The following is a 17,779-nucleotide window of genomic DNA, read 5'->3' on the forward strand; positions in this document are numbered from 1 at the left end:
TTAGCCTGTAGCCCAGGAATTTCCATTTGTTGCAGGTGCAGCCACAAAAAGAAAAAAACAAACACACCAAAAAACCACAACAGTTTATCTGAAGAAATATTTGGTTTGAGGAGCAGAAACACACTAAAATTCTTACATGAAAGGGATTTATTAAAGAAAATAGTGTATTATAATTACTGGCAATTGGAAAATCATTACCAGCCTATCTCCTCATGTATATTTTGCCAACCTTCACCATACAAATGAGCTTTTTCTCTTTTATGATTCCCTCATAATATTGACTTGCCAGTATGTTCATGTACCATGGCCCCAGCTTTTTCCATTGCCATCTAGGTGCTTTTTGTCCAAATTCACAAAATAATCTAGTTTTCTTAGCTTAGGTCAAGATTCTGTCCTGCTCAAAGTAGCTGTATCTTGGGGATGGGATAAAGTCCATGGTATATAGAACTGAGCTTTTCCAGGGCTATGCATAGAGCATGTACCCTAAAACAAGGTGTGACAAGCAAAGGAATAAATGATTGATGTCTCTACTACGTGGCTCAAAATAGCACACTAATAGTAATTTAAATAGCCTAATAAGCCTTTACGTAAAAGTGAAATAGAAAGAGGCATCTAAATTTCTTAAAGTGTTATACCTCCAGCATATTTAAGTATTTAATAGAGGTTTTTAACAAAATTAGCTTTACATAAAACTGTTTAAAATAGTTTAACAGAACCATTAGCATATTAAACCACACTGTTATCACTCTTAAAATGAAATTCTGACTTTTTAACATTCTTATTTACAGATTGTGAATCTCCTGACTATTATTGGAAGTTCAATGGGCCTAGTTAATGTTTACAGCTGCCAGTTTATAAAATATCGTACCATGGTAGAGAAGGCCAAAATAGCAAGTACCGAAATAGCATCTTTGGAAAAATTAAATTCAACACAGTTTAAAACTCTACTAGCTAAATTCAGAAACTATCTTAGGCAGGTTGTCAGTATGGCCATCGAGAAGCGCATTGGCATTTTCAACGTTTTGAGTTCTGATTATCAGTCACAATGCTTACCATATGTCGAGAACATCATACATATGATCCAAAACCTCTTGAGATCTGTAATCGAAAAAAGGCATGAAAATCTATTGCAGGTAAATATTTTGAAAATTGCCATTGCATGAGAATCTTTTCTTAAAAATCTGTAACACTTTACAGAGGTAACATTGGTTTATAACATTATGTAAATTTCATGTCTGCAACATTATATTTTTGTTTCTCTATACACTGTAGCATGCTCATCACCAACAGTTTCGTTCTGTCCATCACCGTACAGTTGACCTCCTTTACCCGTTTTGCCCCCTTCCTCTCTTTCCTTTTCCTCTGGTAACCACTGCTCTGCTCTCTGTATCAATGGGTTTATTTTTATTAATTTGTTTATTACAATTTGTTGAAGTCATATGGTGTTGGTATTACTTATTCTGACTTACAGCACATTACGTAAGATCTTCAGGGTCTATCCAGGTTGTCACACATGGTGAAACTTCATCTTTTTGTGGCCGAGTAGTATTCTATTGCACGTGTGTGTGTGTGTGTGTGTGTGTGTGTGTGTGGTGTTACATTCCTTCTATACCCATTTTATTGAGCATTTTTATTGTAAATAGATGGTGGATCTTGTCAAATGCTTTTTCTACATCTGTGGTCATCATTACCTTTTTTTGATTTTTAAAATTGAGATATAATTGATGTATGATATCTTGTTAGTTTCAAGGGTACAGCAAAGTGATTCATTTATGTATATACATATATAAAACTTCAGAATCTTTGGCGTTATAGATTATTGTACAATATTGAATATGGTTCCCCATGCTGTACAGCAAATCCTTTTTTGTTTATCTATTTTATAGATTAGTGTGTGTATCTATTAATCTGACACTTACTATTCATTCCTCTCCCACCATTTCCCTTTTGGTAACCATAAGTTTGTATTTTATGTCTCTGAGTCTGTTTCATAAATACGTACATGTACATTATTTTTTGATTCCACATATAAGTGAATTGTATGAGCTGCCTGTATATTTTGGAAATTAAGCCCTTGCCAGTTGCATCATTTGCAACTATTTTCTCCCAGTCCATAGATTGTCTTTTCATTTTGTTTATGGTTTCCTCAGCTGTGCAAAATCTTAGATGTTTGATTAGGTCCCAATTGTTTAATTTTAATTTTTTTGTCTTAGAAGACTGATAAGAAAATAGTGCTGACTTTTGCCAGAGAATGTGTTGCCTATATTCTCTTCTAGGAGTCTTATGGTGTGATGTCTTTTTATTTGTCTTTAAGACATTTTGAGTTTATTTTCATGTATGGTGGTAGGGAGTTTCTAATTTCATTAATTCACATGAAGCTATTCCCCTTTCCAACACCACTGGCTGAAGATGGTCTTTTCTCCATTGTATATTCTTGCCTCCTTAGTCAAAGATTAATTTACTGAGGTGTGTGAGTTTCTGGCCTCTCTGTTCTGTTTCATGGATCCATATGTCTGTTTTTGTGCCAGTACCACACTATTTTGATGACTGTAGCTTCATAGTATTGCCTGATATCTGGGAGAGTTATGCCTCCAGCTTTGTTCTTTTTCCTCAGGATTGCTTTGGCAGTTCTGGGTCTTTTGTAGTTTCATACACATTTTTGGATTGTTCTAGTTCTATGAAAAATGTCATAGGTAATTTGATAGGGATGGTATTAAACCTGTAGATTGCTTTGGGTAATATGACTATTTTAACAGTATTAATTCTTCTAATCCAAGAGCATGTGATATTTTTCCCATTTCTTTGAATCATCTTCAGTTTTTTTTTATCAATGTTTTATAGTTCATCACATGTAGATCTTTTACTTTCTTGGTTAGGTTTATTCCTAGGTATTTTAATTTTTTGATGGAATTTTAAATGGTTGTTTTTTACTTTCTGGTATTTCATTGTTAATGAAAAGGAATGGTACAGATTTCTGTATATTACCATTTATCCTGCTAACTTGCTGAAATCATAGTTTATGGTTTTTCTATATATAGTATCATGTCATCTCAGTGTAATGGAAATTTTACCTCTACCCTTCCAATTTGTATACCTTTTATTTCTTTTTCTTGTCTGATTGCTGTGGCTAGAACTTCTAATACTATGCTGAATAGAAGTGGTGAGAGTAGGCATCTTTGTCTTGTCCAAAATTTAGCAGGAAGGCTTTCATCTTTTCACTGTTGAGTATTATATCAGCTGTGGGTTTGTAATAAACTGTCTTTGTTATGTTGAGATATATTTACTCTGTATCCACTTTGTTGAGTTTTTCTCATGAATGGATGTTGAATTTTATCAAATGCCTTTTCCGCATCTATTGGTTCTCTTGATTTTTCTATTGTTTTTTAAACTTTATTGTTTCCTCTCTCTCCTTTATTATTTACCTCCTTCTGCTGAGTTTAGGTTTTGTTTTTTCTTTTTCTAATTTTTTTTAGGTGGTTGGTAGGTTGTTTAAGATTTTTCTTGTTTTTTGAGGAAAGCCTGTATCACTATGAATTTCCTTCATAGGAGTACTTTTATTGCATCCCATAGATTTTGTAGTTATTTTTATTGTCTTTTGCCTAGAGGTATTTTTAAAATTTCCTTTTTGATTTCCTCATTGATCCATTGGATTTTTTTTAGTAGCATGTTATTTAGTCATCATGTAATTGGTTTTTGCTCATTTATTTGTCTGTGAGTGAATTCTAGTTTCATGCTATTGTGGTCAGAAAATATGCTTGAAATAGTTTCTTCTTAAATTTGTTGAGGCATTTTTATGTCCTATTATGTGGCCTATTCTAGAGAACGTTCTGTATGTGCTTGGAAATAATATGTATTTTGAGTTGTTTTTGTTTTGGATGTAGGGTTTTGTCGTTTCAATTAAGGCTAACTATTCTTTTTTTTTGTCTTTTGTTGTTGTTGTTATTGCTGTTGTTGTTGTTGTTGCTATTTCTTGGGCCGCTCCCGCGGCATATGGAGGTTCCCAGGCTAGGGGTTGAATCGGAGCTGTAGCCACCGGCCTACGCCAGAGCCACAGCAACGCGGGATCCGAGCCGCGTCTGCAACCTACACCACAGCTCACGGCAACGCCGGATTGTTAACCCACTGAGCAAGGGCAGGGACCGAACCCGCAACCTCATGGTTCCTAGTCGGATTCGTTAACCACTGCACCACGACGGGAACTCCAAGGCTAACTATTCTATTGTATCATTTTTGGTTCTCTCTTGTCTTACTGGTTTTTCCTGTCTGGAATATCTGTCCACCAATGTCACTGGGGTGCTAAAGTCTCCTACTATTATTGGATTCCCATTAATTTCTTCCCTTATATCTGTTAGTATTCATTTATTTGTTTAGGTGTTCCTGTATTGCATGCATATACATTAAGAAGTGTAATATCCTCTTATATTGATCCTTTTATCATTATATAGCATCCTTCTTTGTCTTTCTCTATGGTCTTTGTTGTAATGACCATTTTGTCTCATGTGAGTATTTCTACCCCCAATTTCTAGTCATTTCCATTTGCATGAAATATTTTTTTCTATCCCCTCACTTTCAGTCTGTCTTCTGACCTAAAGTAGGTCTCTTGTAAACAGCATATTGTAGGCTCTTGTTTATTATCCAGTCTGCCATTCTATATCTCTTGATTGGAATATTTGGTCCATTGACATTTAAAGTAATTATTGATGATTTGCACTTATTGCCACCTTGATTTCCTCATGATTTTATACTTCTTCCTTGATCCTTTGTTCTTCTTTTTGTTTTTCCTTTTGTGATTTGATGGCTTTCTTCTGTAGTATGCTTGAGTTTCTTTCTTTTTGGTTTCTGTGAATCTGTTGTATGTTTTTGACTTGTAGTTATCATGGTTTTGAAGTATGTTGACCTATAATTATATATACTTGCTTTAAACTAATAATTATATAAGCTCAGACGTTCTAAAAGATTTACATTTTTTTACTTTGTTCCCCCACATTTTGTAATTTATTTTTATTTATTTATTTATTTATTTATTTATTTATTTATTTATTTGCTTTTTATGGCTGCACCCGTGGCATATAGAGGTTCCCAGGCTAGGGGTTGAATTGGAGCTACAGCTGCTGGCCTACACCACAGCTGACAGCAGCACTGAATCCTTAACCCACTGAGCGAGGGCAGGGATCAAACCCTCAACCTCATGGTTCCTAGTAGGATTCGTTTCTGCTGCGCCACAATGGGAACTCCACACTTTTTGTAATTTTGATGTCATACTTTCTATCTTCATGTTTTTCTTTGTGCTGTTCATTGTACTTATAATCATTTTCACAAATGTATTTATTAGTTTTTTTGTGTAATAAGTAAGTGAATTTCATTCTTTTGTTTTTGCCTTTCCTGTTGTGAATTTGTCTTTCCTATAGATGCTTGCTTCTTCTCTATTTATAGAAGGCTCTTCTTTATTTCTTTTAGAAGAGGTTAGGTATCAATGTATTCTTTTCATTTTTGCTTGTCTGAGAGATTATTTATCATGATTTTTGTTACAAATGACAATTTTGCTGTGTAGAGTATGCTTGGTTGCAGATTTTTCCCTTTCAGGACTTTGACTATATCTTGCCATTCCCTTCTGGTCCCCTGTAACATTTCTACAGATAAATCAGCTGATAGCCTTATGGGGATTCCCTTGTTTGTGACTTGTTTTTCTCTTGCCATTTTTAAGAATCTTGTCTTTAACTTTTGCCATTTTAGTTTTATGTCTTAGTGTGAGTCTATATGGGTTCATCTTGTTTGGGACTCTCTATACTTTCTGTACTTAGATATCTGTTTCCTTCTGTAGGTTTGGAAAGTTATCAGCCATACTTTCTTCAAATACATTTTCATCTCCTTCTTGCACTCTTTTTATTATGGAGCCCCCATTATACATACCTAGGCACTTTTTTTTCTCCTATATATTACAGGTGTTGCTTTCATTTTTTTATTTTGTCTTTCTGTCTGCTCTTCTAACTGGATGATTTCCATTGTTATGTCTTCCAGATCCCTTATTCTTTCTTCTGCATTATTTAGTATGCTATTCATTGCCTTTAGCTTGGGTTTTATCTTGGCAATTGAGTTGTCTAATTTGATTGGCTTCTCTGTATAGTTTTTTAGTTCCTTGTTACAGTGATTTGCATTTCTGTCAGTAGTCTTTCTTAAATCAGTTAGCATTTTTATTACCACCTTTTTGAATTCAGTAGACTCTAGAAGTCAGTTTCTCTGCTCTTTCAGGGGATTTCTATTGTTTTAGTTGGAAGTAGTTCCTTTGCTTTTACATTTTACTTATATTTCTTTGACACGTGTATTTAGGAAAAATGTAATCTACTATGGTTTGAAGGTGTGTTTTTAGGTGAGAGTGTCCTTGTGTAGACTATGTGAGTCCAATATTTTTACAGAACTGTTCTTGGTAGGTGGATACATGCCACATCTCACCTTTTGGGCAGGGTCTCTTGCTCTGTGCTTGTCATAGCTCTATCAGTGGTAGGGTCTACTCTCTAGTTGTTGGAATAGAAGCACCAAGAGCTGATATTAAGCTGTCTTGCACAGTCTCCCAATGCCTACCATATACAACCTCCTAAAATCTGCCAAATTCATGTTTCTGTGGGAGGGCTGACAGTTAGCCAGCAGTTTTTGTTGAGTAAGAGATCTTCTGCCAGCTTTCAGTTGGTTTTCTCTGAGACTTGTCCCAGATGTAGATGTATTTTTGATATAGGGGGAGCTGAGCTCCACATTTTCTACTCTGCCATCTTGTTGTCCTCTGAGATCATTATTTTATCCTTTTTTTTTGTTAATGTGATATATCATGTTGATTTGCAGATGTTGAACCATCCTGCATCCCTGAAATAAATCCAACTTGATCATAGTGTATGATCATTTTAATATATTGATGTAAGAAGTTATCTAGTATTTTGTAGAGGATTTTCACATTTATGTTCTTCAGAGATATTGGCCTATAATTTTGGCTTTTTTGTGTGTTGTTGACTTTGGTATCAGGATAATGTTGTCCCCATAAAATAAAGTGTTCTCCCTTCTTCAGTTTTTGAAAAGAGTTTGAGAAGAATAAGCGTGAATCTTTGGATGTTTGGTAGAATTCACCTGTGATGCTGACAGGTCCTGGACTTGTGTTTTTGGGGGAGGTATTTGATTACTATTTCAATCTCTTTTGCAGTTATTGGTCTATTGAGATTTTCTATTTTTCATGATTCAGTTTGGCAAGGTTATATGATTCTAATAATTTGTCCATTTCTTCTATGTTGTTCAATTTGTTCTTATATAGCTGTTCATAATGTTCTCTTATAAACCTTTGTATTTCTGTGGTGTCCATTGTAATTTTTCCTCATTCGTTTCTGATTTTATTTATCTGAGCCTTCTCTTTTTTTTCTTAGTGACTAGAGTTGCAGATTTATCTGTTTTTTTTTTTTTTTCTTTTCAAAGAACTGGCTCTTAGCCTCATTGATCTTTTCTACTGTCTTTTTCTTCTCTATTTCATTTATTTCTGTTCTGATCTACATAATTTGCTTCCTTCTGCTGACTTTGAGTTTTGGGTTTTTTTTCCTAGTTCCTTTAGATATAAGGCTAGATTGTTTTGGGGGGATTTTGTGTGTGTGTGTGTGTGTGTGTGTGTGTGTGTGTGTGTGTGTGTGTTTTCAGGTAGACTTGTATTGCTATAAGCTTTCCTTCTAGTATTGAATTTGCTGCATGCTGTAGATTTTGGTATGTTGTATTTTTGTTTATTTCCAGGTATTTTCAAATTTCTCCTTTGATTTATTTTTTGACTCAATAGTTGTTCAGTATCATGTTTAATTTCCACATATTTGTGATTTTCCCAACTTTCTTCTTGTAGTTGATTTCTAGTATCAGAAATGATACTTGATATGATTTCAATCTTCTTAAATTAATTGATATTTATATTCTGTCCCAGAACATGATTTATCTTTGAAAATGATCAATTTGCACTTGAAAATAAAGTATATTTTGCTGCATTTGGATGGAATATTCTCTATAAATCTATCAGAGCCATCTGTTTATCTTTCATATAAGGCTACTGTATCTTTGTTGACTTTCTATCCAGATGATCTATCCGTTGATGTAACTGATATGTTAAAGTCCACTACTATTACTGTGTTTCTGTCAAGTCCTCCTTTTAAATTTGTCATTAATTGCTATTATAGCTACATATATATTAATAACAGGTATGTCTTTTTGATGACTTGTCCCTTTACCAGTACTGAGTGTCCATCTTTGTCTTTCATTACAATTTTTGGCTTGAAGTTTATTTTTCTGATTTGAATATGGCCACATTCACTTTCTTTTGGCTGCCGTATCCTTGGAGTATCACTTTCTATCCCTTCACTTCGAGTCTGTGTTTGGTCTTTAGAGCTAAGATGAGTCTCCTGGAGTTAGCAAGCAGATGGATCTTAGTTCTTCAACCCAGCCAGCCACTCTGTGTCTATTGATTGGTGAATTAAATCAATTAACTTTTAGGCTGATTATTGATAAAAGTGAGGAATTAGTACTGCCGTTTTGTGTGACATTTCCTGGTTGCTCCATATCTCCATTGTTTGTTTTCCTTGTGTTTCTGCCTGCCATTTTAGTTTGGTTGGTTTTCTGTGATACTTTTCTCAGTTTCCTTTTTTGCATGTGTTTCATGTCTCTGCTTTAGATTTGTGTTTTATGGTTACCTTGAAGTTTGTATAAAGCATCTCATAAATAAAATAGTCCTTTTTCTGCTGATAGCGTCTTATCTTCATTTGCCTGTATGTATTTTATACTTTTCCTCTTCCCCTTTTGTGTTTATGTTGTCTCAAGTTGTCCCTTTTTATTTTTGGAGTTTACTGCTGAATTGAAAAAGCTGTAGTTATTTTTACTGCTTTTTTCTCTTTAAACTTTATGCTATAATTTAGTAATTAACAACTTATTCTGAGTAGAGTTGCAGTTTTGTGATTGTCTATTTACCTATTTACTTTTGTGTACTTTTGCCTTTTTGTTTCAGATAAATGAGCTCCTTTGGGTATTTCTTGAAAGGCAAGTTCAGTGGTGATGAACTCCTTTAGCTCTTGTTTTTCTGAGAAAGGCTTTACTTCTCCTTCATATATGAAGGATAATTTTGCTGGATAGAGTATTCTTGGTTGACAGTTTTTAATTTCTCAACATTTTGAGTATATTATTCCACTCTCTCCCAGCCCGTAGATTTTCTGTGAGGAATTTGCTGATAGGACAGTGGAGATTTCTTTGTAGGTTACCATCTTATTTTCCCTGGTGCCTTTAAATTTCTTTCTTGGTAATTGACTTTTTGAATTTTAATATATCATGGAGAAAGTCTTTTTGCACTGAAGTAATTAGATGTTCTCATAATTTCATGGACTTGTATATCCAGTTTCTTCTCCAGGTTTGGAATGTTCTCAGCTATTATTTCTTTAAATAGAATCTCTTTTCCCTTCTCTCTTCTCCTTCTGGAATACCTATTATTCTTATGTTTCCCTTCCTTCTTAGCACAATGTTTTTATTTCTTTTACCTGGGCTGCTTTAAACAAATTTGAAAATGAGTACTTTTCACTTTCCACTACCTCTAATAGAGGCGTCACCAGTGCCTTCATGTTTGCTTCTGTTTCTGGGGGCACTAGTGCCTTGCTATTTCAGGTGTTACTTCTGTTGGTGTTACTACCTGGGACACAAGGATGGCAAGTGCCTTCATCATTTCTGGGGTTACTTGGTTTGCAGGCTCCACTGCTGAGGGAAAGAGATAGGTGGAAGGAAATCAAGGTCATGGACACCTCTGCCAGGCGCATGGTTTTTAGATTTTCAGGTGCAGTCACTGTAGGAGGGGGACTTGAGTTGAGTTTCCATTTGAAGGGAATGGGGGTCATAGGCCTCAGTGCCGCTGTTTCCCTGTTCTCTTGCCTGAATGTGCCACTGAAGCTGAGAGGCTAGATCTTGTACCCCACCTCTCCTACTGCCAGTAGGTTTTCTGGGGTTGTGGGTTCAGCTACCATGTCCAGGGGCTAGGATTACAGGCACCACTTCCACTGTTCTCCCATTATGCCTCCTCTATATGCCCAGTTTATCTACATTTAGGTGTACAGATGTGTGCAATTCTCTGGCATTCTGGTGTGTTGGGCAGAGGAACCTTTGTGAGTTGTGGATGTTTTACTAGTTTTGGATTAAAGGGGAGAGACAAAGAGAGCATCCTAAAGCTGCCATGATGCTGATTTTACTCTGCATGAGAATCTTTAAGATTAGTAGATCATAATTTTAAAACATGTACTTGGAAAACGTACATGATATATATTATCTTCAGAAAAACCCTGAATTTATTACATTTGTTAGGTCTTTGATCCCATGTCACTTCCTCAAAGAAACCTCTGACCACCTTGTCTAAAATAGTACTTCCCACCACTTTCTGCCTCCTTTCCCTGTTGGCAACCTTTGCAAGATTCTAAACAGGGAAATGACATGACGAAATTTTCATTTTTGTAAGAACCACTCTAACTACAGGGTAAAGAAGGGATTAAAGTGGGACAATACAGGATAAAAAAAAACTGTTTCTGTAATCTTGGGGGAGGTGATGATAGCTTGAACTAGGGAAGTAACAATAATAGAGTATGAGAAGTATATGGATTTGAAATATATTTAAGAGATGGAATCAATAGGATTTAGTGATTGAGTGTAAGAAAAAGAGAGAGGCGGGTATCAATGATGCTTTCAGGTTTTTGGGTTAGTCAGCAGAGTGGGCAGTGATGTAGTTCACTGGGAGAGGGAACATATTGCTTGTTAAATTGTGTCATATTCGAGAAGATATACTCAGGTAAATGTGTCTGAATATTGGCTCAGTGTCTAGACTGCAAACATATATTAAATGGCTAGCATATACCTGGTCAATGAAATCATCAAAGTGAATGAGAATTCCTTTGTTTATATGTGTGATAAGAATATAAAATGACCTACAATAGAAACCTGAGGGATATCAGGGGATTGTTCAACATATTGGGGATTGTTCAAGGAAAAGAAGTGTGCAAAGTATACTAAGAAAGAGCAGCCAAAGATAAGGAAAAGCAAGAGAGTATTTTAAGAAGGAGGAGATATTTACTAGTTTTTAATGCTACAAATGGTTTAAGAAAGGATTGAAAAGCATGTATTAGATGAAAGGCACTATTTTCTATATGTAATGAAAGACATTATTTTTAGATCCACAGCAGTCCTATAACGGAAAAATCACTATTTCATTTAGGATTGCATTACCCAACATGGAATAGAAAACTCAAAAGACATTTATGAAACAAAAGTATTGTCTAATGCAAAAAGAAGTTTGGGTGTTGGTATCTCAGGGCTGGTACAGTGCCACCTCCAGCTGCAAATGGATCTGCTGAGATGGCACATTTTAAACTCCTAATCTTTGGTATAGAAGAAGACAAGAAAAAGATCAGACGGGCTGGATTTTGAGTTAGTCAGCTTAAAGTATCTGCCATAGCCCATCCCTTTGGTTACTTATACACTTCTTCCCATGTGCTGAGTTTTAGGGGATCTAATAAATATTACCACTCTTATTTGAATGAGTGCTGAACCAACTGAGAAGACCATAGATTAAGGCAAAAGAGATTAAAAATATCTCATTTATAATAAAGTGGATCTTGTAATATATAATTTATATTTGCTTTAAATTAACTTTCTCAAAACTGAAGCCCAGAATTAGAGACTTAACCCACTCAACATTGATTGCCCTAAAAAATTACCAACATCCTGGCTACAGTGAGCCCCTCTTACTGTAAGACAGTGAATAGAGAGGGACACATACTATTCATGGACAAATTGACTTTTGAAAGAAAGGGCCTAGGCCATGCCTTCCCAGTTTCTCCTTCTAAACTCATCAGTCATGGAAGTCATTTCACTTTCCCTGGGAAACAGTGTGGGGTGAAAGAGGCACATGGAGAGTTAGGCTAGTGGAGCTCCTCCTCATGGAAAGAGCCATGGAAATAGCCATCAGAAGTAAAGAATAAATATTGCCCCACTCATACCATACAGACTTTAAAAAAGGTAGAAGGCCTTCACCTCCTTTCTAAAGAAGACAAATCATAGCATTCAAAAAAAAAATTAGTTCATTTCCTAAGAATAAAGCTGAGCTAAAGGCATGGAATAGCAGAATTAATAATGCAGAAGAAAGAATATCTGACCTAGAAGATAGGATAATGAAAATTAACCAAGCAAAACAGGAGAAGCTAAATGGAAAAAAGTGAAAACAAGATAACAGACCTATGAGATAATATAAAGCCTGCCAATCTACAAATAATAGGGATTCCAGAAGGAGAAAAAAGAGAAAGGAGGATTGAAAACCTGTTTCAAGAAATTATGGCTGAAAACTTCCAAAACCTAAAGAAGTCAAGATATCCAAATACAGAAAGCACAGAAGGTCCCAAACAAGATAAACACAAACAGACATACACCAAGACATATTATAATAGAAATAGCAAAAGTTAGAAGATTCTAAAAGCAGCAAGATAAAAAAAAAAAAAGAGTTCATTACAAGGAAACCCACCATAAGGCTGTTCTCTGATTTCTCTATAGAAATGCTATGGGCTGGAAAGGAATGGCAAAATACATTCAAAGTCTTGAAAGGGAAAGATCTGCAACCTAGAATACTTTGGGGGATTATCATTTCAAATAGGAGAAATAAAGAATTTCTCAGACAAGCAGAAACTAAAAACAGCAATATTAAACTTATCCTAAACTACTGAAGGGTTTTTTTAAGTAGATAAGAAGCAAGAACATGTAGGAAGGAAGAAATCAGAGTGGGAAAGGAAATAAATTAACCAGTATACAGATTAAAAAAAAAAAAACTATTTGCGAAAGCATGTTAAACACAAGGAGCAGCAAAAGGATAAAAATGTAAAAAAGGACATCAAAATCATAAAATGTGGGGAAGGAGAGTAAGAAAATGTATATGCTTTTTTTTTTTTTAAAGAATGTATCTGAGCCTATGTGACTACCAGTCTAAAGCAAACAGATAGAGAAAGGGGTTAACATACTTGAAATATAGGGCAACCACCAATCAAAAACATAAAATAGATTCATAAAAACCAAAAAGGAGAGGACACAACCATAAAATAGAAGGAAATCATCTAACCACAAAAGAAAAATAAACAGACAAAGGAGAAGCACAGAATCAACCAAAATAGAAAGTTTAAAATGTCAGTAAATACATATTTATTAATAATTACTTTAAATGTCAGTGGACTGATGCTCCAATCAAAAGACATAGAGTGGCAGACTGGATTAAAAACAAACAAACAAAAAACCCAAGTGCCTATAGTATGCTGCCTACAAGAGTCTCACCTTAGGGCAAAGGACACATAAATTGAAAGTGAGGGGACTGGAAAAAGATATTTCATGCCAATGACAGAAAAGCCCGAGTCACTTTAAAACAAAGACCATAAAGAAAAATAAAAAGGGCAGTATTTAATGATAAAAGGATAAATACAGTAAGAGGATTTTATACTTGTCAACATATATGAAACAAATACAGGAGCACCCAGATTCATGGAACAAATAATAACAGACACAAAGGGAGAAATTGATGGGAATAGAATAATAATAGGAGACTTTAACATCTCATGCACATTAATGGACAGATCTTCTATATAGAAACTCAGTAAGACAACAGAAATCCTAAATGATACAATGGAAAAGTTAGACTTAATGGATATTTACAGAACATTACATACAACAAAACCAGAATATACTTTATTTTCAAGTGCACAAGGAAGAGTCTCTGAGATTGACCACATACTAGGGCAAAAACAAACCTCAGCAGATTTAAGAGTATAGAAATTATTTCAAGCATCTTCTCAAGCTATAACATCATGAAACAAGAAATCAACCACAGGAAAAGAAATGAGGAAAAAATGACTACATGGAGACTAGACAACATGTACTAAAAAACCAGTGACTCTACAAGGAAATCAGATAGGAAATTAAATACCTTGAGACAAATGACAGTGAAAACACAACCATACAAATACAATGGGGATGCAGCAAAAGCAGTTCTTAGAAGTTTATGGCAATACAGACCTTCCTAGGAAAACAAGAAAATCTCAAACAACCTAGCACCTAAAACAATGAGAAAAAGAAACAAAATGTAAAAGCAGAAGGAAAGAAATAATGAAGATCAAAGAGGAAATAAATAAAAGAGATTTAAAAAATAGAATAGAAATTTCAGTAGAAGTTTCAATTGAAAAATCATTAAAGCCAAGAGCTGTTTCTTTGAAAGGGCTAAAAAACTGACAAATCTCTGGCCAGGCTCACCAAGAAGAAAAGAGAGAATGCAAATAAAATAAGAAATGAAATAGGATAAATCTCAACTGATACTGTGGAAGTACAAAAATTCATGCAAGAATACTATGAACAGTTATATGCCAACAAATTGGACAACCTAAAAGAAATTAACAACTTTCTAGAAACATACAGCCCACCAAAATTGAATCAAGAAGAAATAGATCATTTGAAGAGACTAATCTCTAGAAATTTAATTTCATATGTAATAAAAAAAAAAGCACTCCCTACAAACAAAAGTGCAGGACCAGATGACTTCACAGGCAAATTCTACCAAACATACAAAGAACTACCCACCCTTCTTAAACTCTTCCAAAAGATTGAAGAAGGAACACTCCCGAAGATATTCTATGAAGCCACTATCCCCTAATGCCCAAGCCATACAAAGACACTACATAAAAAGAAAATTATAGGCTAATATCTTTGTGACTATAGATGCAAAAACTCTCAACAAAATTTCACTCAACCAAATTCAACAACACATAAAAAAGATTGTCCACCACAACCAAGTGGGATTCATCCCAAGTCCATAAGGATGGTTCAGCCTATGCAAATCAACATCATACACCACATTAACAAAAGAAAAGAAAAAAAAAGAGAATCTAGCCCCCCCCCACACACACACAATATGATCATCTCAATAGATGCAGAAAAATCATTTGGCAAAATCAAACATCCATTCATGTTAAAAACTCTTACTAGACTAGATACAGCCAGCATTGCATCCCTCTGTGAAAACTGGCTTCTTATAAAGGTAAATTTTCACTTAATGTTTGACACAGAAATCCCATTCTACATTATTTACCTAAAAAAATGAAAACAAGTAAGTCCAAACAAAGACTTGTAACAAAATAGTCATAGAAGCTTTACTCATAGGGCCAAAACCCAGAAGAAAAATCCAAATATCTTGAGAGGTGAATAGATAAGAAAAAAACGGCGTCTTGTGTTGGAACTAGGCAGTAAAAGGGATGAATACTGCTGACATGCAGCAGCTTGGATGAACCTCCAATATGTGCTGAGCAAAAGAAGCCAGACACAAAGGAGTGCCTAGTGTAGGATTTCGAATGTATGAATAAATATAAATTTAATCTATAGTGACAAGAAGCAGATAGGTAGTTCTCTGAGGCCAAAGATAGGAGATTGTTGTGGTATAGGGCCCAAGAAATCTTTTAGGGCAATGGACGTTTTCCACATTTTGATTACGAACATAATTACACAGGTGGAGAAATGTGTTACAACTCGTGTACAATTAACATTTTTCTATTTTCTATTTAAATAATTTAAATAGCATTTTTCTATTAAAAAATCCTGGCTCTTCTATTTACTATTTCAAAGGCGAAATTAATAAGCTCATCTTCTCTGTACTTCAGCTGTAAATGGGCAACAATATTAGTAACTAATAATGTTAGTAACTAGTGGCTGCGAGAATTAAATAACAGTGATTGTAAAGCTCTTCCACACTTTCTGGCACAGAGTGAACATATGTGAGTTATTATGAACCAAATTTCCAGTTTTAAGAATTATGGGTTTTAGTTCCAGAATTATGGGTTGTTTCTGAGCTATATGTTTTTTAGGAACCTGTGTGAATGTTCCATTTATTCATCTTTCTGGCTGATGCATGCCTCAGGTATGATTTTATTTCCTAGGCTTTCAGTAACTTCCCTTTTTATGGTTAAGGAAATTCTCTTATTGGATAAGTGTTCTGAATTCGCTAAGTGGTTCTGAAATCATAAAATTATCAAATGCTTATTCTGCATCTATTGAGATAATCATGCAGCTGTTTTACTTTAATCTTTTAATATGGGTAATTACATTAATTAACTTTCTAAGGTTAATCTTATATCCAAATCAATAGATTTAACTTGCAGCATGCACATGCACATAGATGCACATTATTTTTAAAGATTTTGCATTTATCCTTGTAAGTGAAATTGGGTCTATGATTTTCTTTTCTTTTTTACCATCCCTATCTGGTTTTGATATGAATGTAGTACTAGTGACAAAAAGGAGGTTTGGGTGTATATCAGCTTTTTCTACTCTATGCCAGAAAAGCAGGAATCATCTGTTTCCTTTGCAATATCAATCTGTGCTTTTAAATTGGGGTGTGTGGTTGGATAATACGAGAAAAAAGAATCTATACATGTATGTTTAACTGGGTCACCATGCTGTACAGTAGAAAATTGACAGAACACTGTAAACCAGCTATAATGAAAAAAAAATCATTATATATAAAAAGAAAAAAAGATATTTGTGTTTACTAAGTATTTTGTTTTGATCATTTTTAATCAAATTTGGCATGCACCATTATAAGCCCATTACTAAATTATTTTGTTTGCAATGACACCAAGTTTATTAAAGTAAAGCTGGAGTTCCCACTGTGGCACAGTGAGATCCAGGTGTCTCTGCAGCAGCAGGGATGCAGGTTCAGTCCCCGGCCTGGGAACTTATACCATGGTGCCACCAAAAAGGGAAAACAAATAAATAAAGTAAAGCTACGTGGGCTCACACAGTAAATAGTAAATCTGGGAGTTCGCATTCAAACCCAAGCCTCTCTGACTTTAAAGCCTGTTCATACTGACCCCGTGATAAAAACGTGTAAGCAAAAGCATGTTCACAGATGTGCGTGTACAGATATGTACACACACACCACAGTAAGATTTCTGATAGGCTAACAGCGCTTATCTCAGTATAATGGAATAATATGTATTTTCAATTTTATAAACTTTTTGTATTGCAGTTTTTGTGTGAGCATCTATTTTATAATCAAATAAAATATTTGAAAAATAAGAGACACAGGCAATTGATTCAAGGATGTGAGCTTGAAAAGTAAACTGATACTAATTCCAAAATTATGAGCACTCATTAAGGGGCCTTGGGACATGAAGGAAAATATGATAAAATTGTAATTTAAATATAGAAGTACAGCCATTTTTGAAAACTTCATGGAATGATATGTGCATACTTAGAAAATGTGTGGATGTTTGACACATGCTTAATGATTGCATATACTTAGATTGGATACAAACAGGATTGGGAATCAGATTTTGGTTTGAATCATAGCTCTGTAGGCTCACTAAATTTCAGATCTTAAGCAAATCAATCCCTCTGAGACTCTTCCTCTTGTGTAGACTAGAGAAAATAATGCTCATTTAGCAAAAATGCTATCAGAACAAAGTGAGATCATGTATATAAAGAACATAGCACATAAATGCTCAAAAAATGGAAGCAGCTATTATATACTGTTCACATTTCAGTCATACCTTGTTACTATTACTATATGTATTTCTTAGGAACAAATGTATTCATAATAGTCCTTCTTTTATGTCTTAGTAGCATTCAGTTTATGTGCAAGGTAATTGAAGTTTCTTCTGTTAATAGAAAGGATTTGATCATGTTAATACCCCAGAATTTAAACAGTATTTAGAATAATGTCGAGATG

The 17,779-nt window shown here is 34.6% G+C and overlaps 1 protein-coding gene across 1 annotated transcript in view; it reads left to right on the forward strand.

Annotated features, from left to right (window-relative positions):
• Nucleotides 1-17,779, forward strand: part of DNAH14 (dynein axonemal heavy chain 14) — a 341,496-nt gene that overhangs the window by 107,575 nt on the left and 216,142 nt on the right. Inside the window, exon 16 of the mRNA XM_021064261.1 lies at nucleotides 789-1,133. Coding sequence (XP_020919920.1) covers nucleotides 789-1,133 — 345 coding nt within the window. The remainder of the gene's footprint in view (nucleotides 1-788; nucleotides 1,134-17,779) is intronic.

The sequence above is a fragment of the Sus scrofa genome, chromosome 10 (assembly GCF_000003025.6).
Source record: "Sus scrofa isolate TJ Tabasco breed Duroc chromosome 10, Sscrofa11.1, whole genome shotgun sequence".
Lineage (NCBI taxonomy): Eukaryota > Metazoa > Chordata > Mammalia > Artiodactyla > Suidae > Sus > Sus scrofa.